The sequence below is a fragment of the Gossypium raimondii genome, chromosome 5 (assembly GCF_025698545.1).
Source record: "Gossypium raimondii isolate GPD5lz chromosome 5, ASM2569854v1, whole genome shotgun sequence".
In the NCBI taxonomy this organism is placed as follows: Eukaryota; Viridiplantae; Streptophyta; class Magnoliopsida; order Malvales; family Malvaceae; genus Gossypium; species Gossypium raimondii.
Window position 1 is genome coordinate 13,971,272 of NC_068569.1, and position 9,683 is coordinate 13,980,954.

The 9,683-nt window shown below is 34.4% G+C and overlaps 2 protein-coding genes across 2 annotated transcripts; both read right to left on the reverse strand.

The window, feature by feature from the left end:
* Positions 1–726: 726 nt before the first annotated feature.
* Positions 727–2,440, reverse strand: LOC105768581 (probable F-box protein At4g22030). The gene has a single exon (XM_012588568.2). It carries the CDS (start codon positions 2,334–2,336, stop codon positions 1,056–1,058), a length of 1,281 nt encoding a protein of 426 aa, XP_012444022.2. The 5' UTR covers positions 2,337–2,440; the 3' UTR covers positions 727–1,055.
* Positions 2,441–4,526: 2,086 nt separating this feature from the next.
* Positions 4,527–6,175, reverse strand: LOC128041289 (probable F-box protein At4g22030). The gene has a single exon (XM_052630999.1). The coding sequence runs from the start codon at positions 6,145–6,147 to the stop codon at positions 4,735–4,737; it is 1,413 nt and encodes a 470-aa protein (XP_052486959.1). The 5' UTR covers positions 6,148–6,175; the 3' UTR covers positions 4,527–4,734.
* Between the last annotated feature and the right edge of the window lie 3,508 nt (positions 6,176–9,683).

The window sequence follows — 9,683 nt, forward strand, 5'->3', positions numbered from 1 at the left end:
CGAGTGGTGCTTAGAGGATTTTGGAGCTATATATTTCACCACTTCCCAATCCTCTGTCTTGACCACCTCACCCACATGTATCTACTCGCTTAATCTAACGGCTGTCATGACGAGGAATCTAAATGTCTGTTGCTGATTTTAGGCGAGGCTAAATGTAATGGGCCTGTGATTGAACTGAGTTTAGAAACGAGTACAGGGGATAAGAGGGACCCTTACAGTTGAGAGATCACCGTGAAGATAAAATATATTTTTTTGTTCATTTAAGAAAATACTGTTGTTACTACTTTAAAAATAAAAAGGAAATGAAGAGTTGATGAGATGAGACTTTTGCCAGGTCGACTACCCAAGGTAGGTGACGCTGGAATTAGCCAAAAGTTTTGTGGCAATAGTATTGATTTCCTTAATAGCAGAAGAAAATTGAAGAAAATGGGTTCCCGGAAATCTCAAAATTTGAGCATTCCAATTCATTCTACAGCGAGTAAGTATGTGCCGTGTCCAAAGCTATACCAGCAAGCTTATATGGTTCCCCCCATTGTATCAAACAGCAGCCTCCATGGATCCTGGAAATAGCTACTTGGGCTTAAATTTTAGACCCAAATGACTCAGTGACCCAGTCCCAAGCATACAATGTTGAACACTTCTTAATCCTTCAAAAATAGTTGGAAGACTCAACAATGTCAACATCCAATCCATTGACCCTTTATTTCCTTGTGTTAACATACAATCTGAGAGACAAAGCCAATAATATTCATTTCTTCTACTTTAAAATTTGAAATTTCTTATTTTATATCTATACAATTCTTTCCCCCTTTTCAACAAAAGTAAAATACGAAGAACAACCAAATAAAATAATCAACTTTAAAGAAAAGATGCATGAGCCATTACGTACATTTTCCATAGGTCAACCTTATCTCGTATAGTCTTTACAAAATTGTACAAATCATCTTTACAAAATTGTACAAAAAAAATATTATCAGTGGTTAATTGAGTGAATCAAAAAATCAATGAACAATCCTTGTATATATGCACGTGTTGTGAGGATGAATCTCTATACGTTAAAACAACTTGCTTGCGAATTCATCAATGGGGCTTCCTTCTAGTCGAGAATAATTGGATTTTTTGGCTAGATCTCTCAGCTGTGACACGCTTCTTCCCAATTGCAATGCCACCTTCATTTCAAACAACTCCCCGTTTTCTCTTTTCTCCAAATCGCTTTCACTCAGAGTCCATTCAATTGATTCTTGCACAAGCTTGAAGAAACCGGCGTTGTTCCTATACATCTCGAACACCATACCAACTTGGCCACCGTGCTCGAATGTGTTGACAGCCGAAGCTAAAGCACCTGCAGCAGCTGCCATTATTGCTGCCCAAGGACCATTAATGGAGGGACCCATAAAGGCAGATCCTAGAGCTGCAATCCCAGTTAGTAATGGCCCTGATGCAGCTAAAACTTTGTTCATCTTCAATGCCTTGTTGCCTAGCCTCTCGTAATCTTCACTGTCTTTTCTCTTAATCACCTCTACGACTTGTCTCATTTCCAGTTCCAGCTCCTCCGTCCATCCATTGCTCTCTACCTTTCCGTTAGAGTGCTTTTGTTTGTTTGTTTTCTGAGACTGGGTCTTTGGCCACCAAACAGCAGGCTCTAAACTTTCCGGAAATTTTTCAAGCATTACGCCTAACAAGGGAAGAGGGTAAGCTTTATCAAGAGCCAACACTTTCTCCATAGCATCTTTGACCTCTTCTTTGCTTGGAGAGCCAATGGCAAGTAGGGTTTCTATTTGTCCCTGGAGCTGCTTAAACAATCTCGTCGCATTACGCTGCTCTTCCACAAGCTGTGAAGGTTGGATTTTGTTCATCATCACCAACATTCCCGTGGCTGCAGAGAACAAGAGAGTCGAAGCCAGCTTCAAACCCAAAACAGAAATCCCAGCGCCGCCAGTTGCCGTAACACCAGCCATGGTTGCGGCGGTGAGGGTGATCATGTTGATGGAGTTAAGAAGAAGGGCGTTCCAGTTTTCCCGTTGTTGGCCGACGTTGTTGTGGATCTCCACTCTATCAACAACGGACTCTAAGATAGCATAAAGTTGTACGGTAGCCATTGCAACAGATGAGCTTTCTTGAACCGGCCGTGTCTCACTCCCAATGACATTCTTTTCAAATGGGATTGTATTCACGAACCCATCCCTAGTATTCAATTCCACAGGTAAGCTTTTGGTTGGTACTTTTGGAACGGAAAACCGTATTGATGGAAGCTTTGGGACAGATATAGCGGCATGGATTTGCTTTGAAGGAGAAGAAGAAAAGGCTAGAAAGTTAGAAGCTTGCAAAGAAGCCATGTGAGGGCGTTTCTTGTTTAAGATCTCTTCTGTTGGTGAACTTGTATTAGAAACAAAGTTCAAAAAACTGCGGCTTTGAGCAAATTAGAAAAGGGAGATGTTTGCTTGCAGATGTTAAGGATGAAAGGTGAGGGGGGCTTTGGAGGCTATATTTATAACAACCAAGCCAACGAAGGCGAGGATTAAACTGAGTTGAGGAGGTCAAGTCATGTTACAAAAAAAAAAAAATTGTTGACCGACTGGTTGAATTGACTATTCTCTTTGGCTGACCTATTCGCCTCCATAATTTTGAAGCTCAAGATTTTATTTCCTCTTTTGGTAAGAAAACTGACACCGTTGGCGTATAAAGGCAAGAACTGGATCGTTTCAATTAATACGAGCGTCATTAAAGAAAAGAGATTGGCAAAGGCAATGCAGGGCATGGCATCCTGCAATCATAAATGTTTATATTCATCTTCTGCTAAGGCTTTCATATATTTGCCTTTGCTTTTGGTGGGGGAGTGGTTTTTCGATAAAAATTAATAGAAATTATGAAAAAGTTGTAAAAATTAAAATATATACAACAAAATTATAGTTTTTTTTAAAGGTTTGGGTTAGATTTTAATGGGGGCTTGAAGTGCGAAAATAATTTGAGTTGGAGGGGGTGTGGAGTAAAGATTCCAAGAAATAATGTATTTAATGTTTGGTAGTTTAAGGTGAGTGATGAGTAATAATTTTGATTGAGAATAGATGATGGATCCAAGTTGATACAGATAGTTTACAGAATGGTATAGGGCAATATGTATGAAAAAACAAAAAAAATGAGTAGTAATTTTTCTTAAAAAAATTTAAAATTATTAGAAATTACTAAAAGATTATAAGTTCTTGAAAAAATTATAAAATGCACGTCATTAAAATTATTAAATGTTATGAAAATTTAAAATTAATTCTCTTTTCTATAAGTTTTCATTATTTTTATAATTTTGATAAATTTTATATAATATTTAAAAATCAATTAAGTCCTCCTAAAATATTTTAAAAAATCAATTAAATCCTCAATGTCAACATTTTTCCACGCTATGTTATCAAAATTTTTATATCAATCGCCACATCAGCACTTAACAATCCATCAAGGGCCTTAACGAAAGTAACAATTCAAATTAATTGTTATTTTTAGATTAAGAATCCAATTGATTGTACTTTTCAACTAAAAATCCAATTAATTTTCGAATACTTTCAAGGGGGGTTAGTACTTTAGCCAAAAACTAATTAAAAAACATATGATAACTTTTAATACTGGATTGTAGAGTTTTAAATTTTATTACTCGTGATGATTAGGTAGATGAATAATGAAGTTTGTTAACTCAAATTGATGTCACATTTTATAAAAACAAAACTAAATTAATAAGATATATAATGATTTGTTAGCCCCTGTGGTATAATGAATTAAAGTTTTGCTGCTGACTTTCCATATTATGGGCTTACGGCTGTGTTTACAGTGAAGACACTTCACACTGTCGCCTGCATTCAACCTTTTTCAGGGTTTTTTTTTTTCCCTTCATTAGTCAAACAAATGATCAAATATTCCTATTTAGTGTTGGCTTGATACAGATTTGATCTCCAAGTTGTGAATTGTTTTTAGATTATACTTACATCATCCAATATTTTATTATTGTTTAATTTGTAATAAAAATAAATTTGAATGTGCATTTTATTGACCTTTAGAAAGAACATTTCAAATATATATGATGGCTTAAGGAGAAAACTAAACTTAAAAGCAAAACCAGAAAACCATCTTATAAGAAAAACCCGTCATATAGTTTGAGTGTTTTAATGACATTAATTCATCCCACAATTTAGTTCTTTGTATATATTTGGGTTGTGCTTTTAATTACAATTAATTATATGTTAATTAAAACCGGAATTAAAATTAAAATTAAAATTAAAATTAAATGGAATAACTTAATTCTAATTAGTTAAACTAAATAGTTTACATGAAAAAGATTGAAACATGAATGTTTAACGTCAAAACCTTGATTAATATAATTAAGATTTCATTTGACATAATATATATAAAAGTACAATTTGAAAAAATTTAACTGATCATAATATATTTTATTTTCCATCATATTAATAGATTAATTTTAAAAACAAGATTTATAATTCAATTTAAAACTATTAGTTAAAAATTGTAATAATTTTAAGATAGAGTTATTACTTGAATAGAATTATAATTTAATTTATAATTATTAATTAAAAAATTTCCATGCATGAGGCATGACGTACATGGTACAACTTTATCTCCTATCATCTTTACAAAATTGTACAAAAAATATTATCAGTGGTTAATTGAATGAATCAAAGAATAATCCTTGTATATATGCACATGTTGTGATGTTGAATCTCTACCGGTTAAAACTTAAAACAGCTTGCTAGCGAATTCATCAATGGGGCTTCCGTCTATACAAGAATAACTGGGTTTTTTGGCTAGATCTCTCAGCTGTGATAAGCTTCTTCCCAATTGCAATGCCACCTTCATTTCAAACAACTCCCCGTTTTCTCTTTCCCCCAAATCGCTTTCACTCAGAGTCGACTCAATTGATTCTTGCACGAGCTTGAAGAAACCGGCGTTGTTCCTATACATCTCGAACACCATACCAACTTGGCCACCGTGCTCGAATGTGTTGACAGCCGAAGCTAAAGCACCTGCAACAGCTGCCATTATTGCTGCCCAAGGACCATTGGAGGGACCCATAAAGGCAGATCCTAGAGCTGCAATCCCAGTTAGTAATGGCCCTGATGCAGCTAAAACTTTGTTCATCTTCAGTGCCTTGTTGCCTAGCCTCTCGTAATCTTCACTGTCTTTTCTCTTAATCACCTCTACGACTTGTCTCATTTCCAGTTCCAGCTCCTCCGTCCATCCATTGCTCTCTACCTTTCCGTTAGAGTGCTTTTGTTTGTTTGTTTTCTGAGACTGGGTCTTTGGCCACCAAACAGCAGGCTCTAAACTTTCCGGAAATTTTTCAAGCATTACGCCTAACAAGGGAAGAGGGTAAGCTTTATCAAGAGCCAACACTTTCTCCATAGCATCTTTGACCTCTTCTTTGCTTGGAGAGCCAATGGCAAGTAGGGTTTCTATTTGTCCCTGGAGCTGCTTAAACAATCTCGTCGCATTACGCTGCTCTTCCACAAGCTGTGAAGGTTGGATTTTGTTCATCATCACCAACATTCCCGTGGCTGCAGAGAACAAGAGAGTCGAAGCCAGCTTCAAACCCAAAACAGAAATCCCAGCGCTGCCGGTTGCCGTAACACCAGCCATGGTTGCGGCGGTGAGAGTGATCATGTTGATGGAATTAAGAAGAAGGGCGTTCCAGTTTTCCCGTTGTTGGCCGACGTTGTTGTGCATCTCCACTCTATCAATAACGGACTCTAAGATAGCATAAAGTTGTACCGTAGCCATTGAAGCAGATGAGCTTTCTTGAACCGGTGGTATCCCATTCCCAGTGACATTCTTTTGAAATGGAATTGTATTTATGAACCCATCCCTAGTATTCAATTCCACAGACAAGCTTTTGGTTGGTACTTTTGGAACTGAAAACCGTATTGATGGAAGCTTTGGGACAGATATAGCGGCATGGATTTGCTTTGAAGGAGAAGAAGAAGAGGCTAGAAAGTTAGAAGCTTGCAAAGAAGCCATGTGAGGGTGTTTCTTGTTTAAGATCTCTTCTGCTGGTGAATTTGTATTAGAATTAGCGCCTTTGAGCAAATTAGAAAAGAAAAATTTGTGTTGGCAGATGTTAAGGATGAAAAGAGAGGGGGACTCTGAAGGCATAATTTATAGCAAACTAGGAAGGGGACGATTAAACTGAGTTGAGGAAGTCAGGTCGTGTTAGGAAATGTAGACTGGCTGCTTGAATTGACCAGCCTCTTTAGCTGACCTATTCGCTTAGCTCAAGATTTTATTTTCTCAGTGTAGGATCGGGTCTTTGCATGGGAAGTGGTAAAACAACTCGTTGCTTTGGCGCCTGAAGGCAAACAATTCGATCCATTCAATCAAATATTGGCGTCATTAAAGGAAAGATATTGAAGGCAAGGCAGGGCATGGCAGCCTTCGGTCAATTTACGTTTATACTCATCTTCTGCTGAGGCTATATTTGCTTTTGGTCTATAAACTCCACGGTTTAAGACACAAAATATACATTAGGAGAAGGAAGTAATTAGTTTAATCTCAGATGAAAATACTTGTAAATTAGAAAGAATATATAAAAAAATGTTATTTATTATATCCTACAAAAAATGTGTTTTTTATAATACTCTAAAGAGTTGTGTGTGTTATTATATCTTAATTTATATATGCAAGGAGTTGAATTTATGTCTTGAAAATAGAATATTTTATGTTTTGCAGCTGACCTTGCATACATACATACATACATATTATGGCCGTGTTTACATGGAAGACACTTCACATTGACATCTGCATTCAATCTTTTTCAATTTTTTGCGCTCTCTTAATTTAACTGCAAATTAACAATTCCTACATGGTGTTGACTTAATTATCGAAGATGTATAATTTAAATTATGTTCATATCATCTTGATCTTTACGATGATAATCAATGTAAAAGAATATGACTTAAGATTGCTTCACGAGAATTCAAAACCATCTTATACAAGAGATATGTTCAAACCTTTCATAAGCTTTTTAATATTTATAAATTTAGAATTTATTTTATATACTTCTTTTATTTTTAAAAATTTAGTTGTTTTACTTTTATATTTTAAAATTTAGGTTTGATTATTAACAATGTTAAATTTTTAGGTAAATTACACTCATGGGCACTCAAAAGTAGGTTTATCCTATTTTCATTAATTTACTAACGAATTGTTGGCATGTCATATTAACCCATTGAGTAACCGATACTAGTCATTTTTTTGACTTTTGACTAATGCTAGAGACTTCTCTAAAATTAGCTTAAAACACTTTGTTTTTAAATTTTTTTTCTTCCTCTTCTTTTGTTTTTATTTTTATTTTTTTGGTTTTTTGAGATGGGAGAACCTTTTCTGAAGTCTGAGACAACTGTGACATGTTGATCAATTAAAATTAAAATTAAAATAGAACACCCAGATGAGTTTTTTACATGAATAATACTAAAAAAAATTACGAAAATGAGACATGTTACAAATTATTTACGTAAATGGTACGTTTTCTATAGTAAATTTAGGTGGCGCCAATGTGTCAGGCGATACTAACCCCAAAAGCATCCCATCATCACCCAATCATTCCGGGTGAAAATAATTATTTTTTAAGTAGTCCCGCCACATTGTCAAGCAACCAAAAAAAAATACAGGTCTCTTTTAAACACATAATAAAAACTGTAGGAATACAATTTTTTTTAAAGTGATGTCACCTGACACATTAGCAGCACTGATTCAAATTATAAAAAAAATGGAAATATTGGGGTGTTGTGATTGGGTAGTCATATAGGTAAAGGTGTAGCCTAACAGTGTGGTGGCACCAAATTTATATTTTAGACTCGCTTCCCATCCCCCCAAAAAAATTATTGTTTATCAGATGCAAAACAAAACAAGAGAAAAAATATAGAATTAATAAAGTTAAACGGAAGAAATCTTAAGTTTGAAACAGTGGCAAAAGCCTTAAACTTGAGTCTCTACAACTACTAGAAATCAAGATTGAAGATCAAGAATATTTGTTTTTTATTTTAATATAATTATATTTATTTAATATTAATATAAAATTTAAATTTATTATTATATATTTTAAAATTTTATATATTATTATTTCTTGTCAATAGAAATTTTTTCTTTTATGTTTTTTAAATTTTATATTTTTTGAAAATATTTATTTATTTTTATATATTTTGAATTTTTAGAATTAGGATCAAATTGAGATCATTTGTAAATTTTGAGGGTTAATTTTTTAAAATTATGACTAAATTGATATAACATGTAATAGTTGAGGACTAAATTTATTATTATACCAAATTTTTTAATTGTCACGTTAGCTCTCCGTTTGTGATTTTAACCAGAGTGACCAAAATGGCCGAACTATGTAAAGTGGGTACTTAAATTGCAAACTATTTATTTTGGATACCTAAAATAAAAATTTTTGATAGTTGAATGACTAGGGAAATTTACCAAAAAAATCCGTTTTTTTTTCAAAATTTACCGAAATGGGCCGATTTTTTGATTATTTACCGGAATGGGCCATTTTCAGCGAAATCGCGTCCACGTCAGCACGATGTCAGGGTATGTGTCGGGACATCGCGTCCACGTCAGCACGATTTGCTTACGTGGACACAAATCGCGCCTACGAGGACGCGATTTGCTAACGTGGATGAACAGTTTATGTTTTTAAGCTTGGAAAACTTTGAAAGGCCATAACTTTTCGCTCGGTTGTCCGATTAAGACGATTGTTTTTTTGTTTTCGAATAAATTTTCGAGATCTACGCACTGACAAACAGCCGAAGGTGGTTTTCCACAGTTTTCGTCGAAAAAGATCCTTTTTTGCCCCTAAATTTTGATTTTTTCGGTTTAAAATTGAATTTTGAAACATTCAAATCATTATTTTCCTTAATTATTTGAAGTAAACACCGGATCTTTTTTTACAGAATTGTCTTATATCATCCTGTTATAGGTATAAGTCAGCTCATTCCACTTTTGAGAAGTTCCCTAAAATTTTCCATTTTATTCAATTTAGTCCCTAAAACCTAAATAGTCATATTTTCAAATCTAAGCTTTGTTTTTCAATTCAAATTCAAATTCATCCTTCCATAACATTCAAATATTCTTAAATACAAAAATTTCATGCTAATTTTGAAATAATTACACTTTAGTCCCTATACTCGTAACTAACAAATTATACTTTACAAATTAGTCCCTATTCATCTCTAAGCAGTTTGTCAGCGCGTAGATCTCGAAAAGTTATTCGAAATAAAAAAATCGTCTCAATCGGACAACCGAGCCAAAAGTTATGGCCTTTCAAAGTTTTCCAAGCTTAAAACATAAAGCTGTTCATGCCACGTCGAGAATCGCGTCCTCTAGGGCGCGATTTCCGTCACGTCAACAAGTCGCACTGATGTGGACGCGATTTCTGGCGATACACCCTAACATCGCGCTGACGTGGACGCGATTTCGCGAAAAATGGACCATTCCGGTAAATAATTAAATAGTTGGCCCATTTTGGTAAATTTTGAAAAAAAAAGGCTTTTATTGGTAAAATACCCGAATGACTATCTATATAGTTTACCCATGTTAAAAAGCAGAAACAAAACGCAACTATTTTTGGTAAGTACATTAATGTAATTTTCATAGTTATAATCACAAAATTGATTCTTATGTTGTTAACCATT

Bases quoted from the DNA above. Each gene is read 5' to 3' on its own strand.
- LOC105768581 (XM_012588568.2), bottom strand. From the start codon at position 2,336: ATGGCTTCTTTGCAAGCTTCTAACTTTCTAGCCTTTTCTTCTTCTCCT.
- LOC128041289 (XM_052630999.1), bottom strand. From the start codon at position 6,147: ATGCCTTCAGAGTCCCCCTCTCTTTTCATCCTTAACATCTGCCAACAC.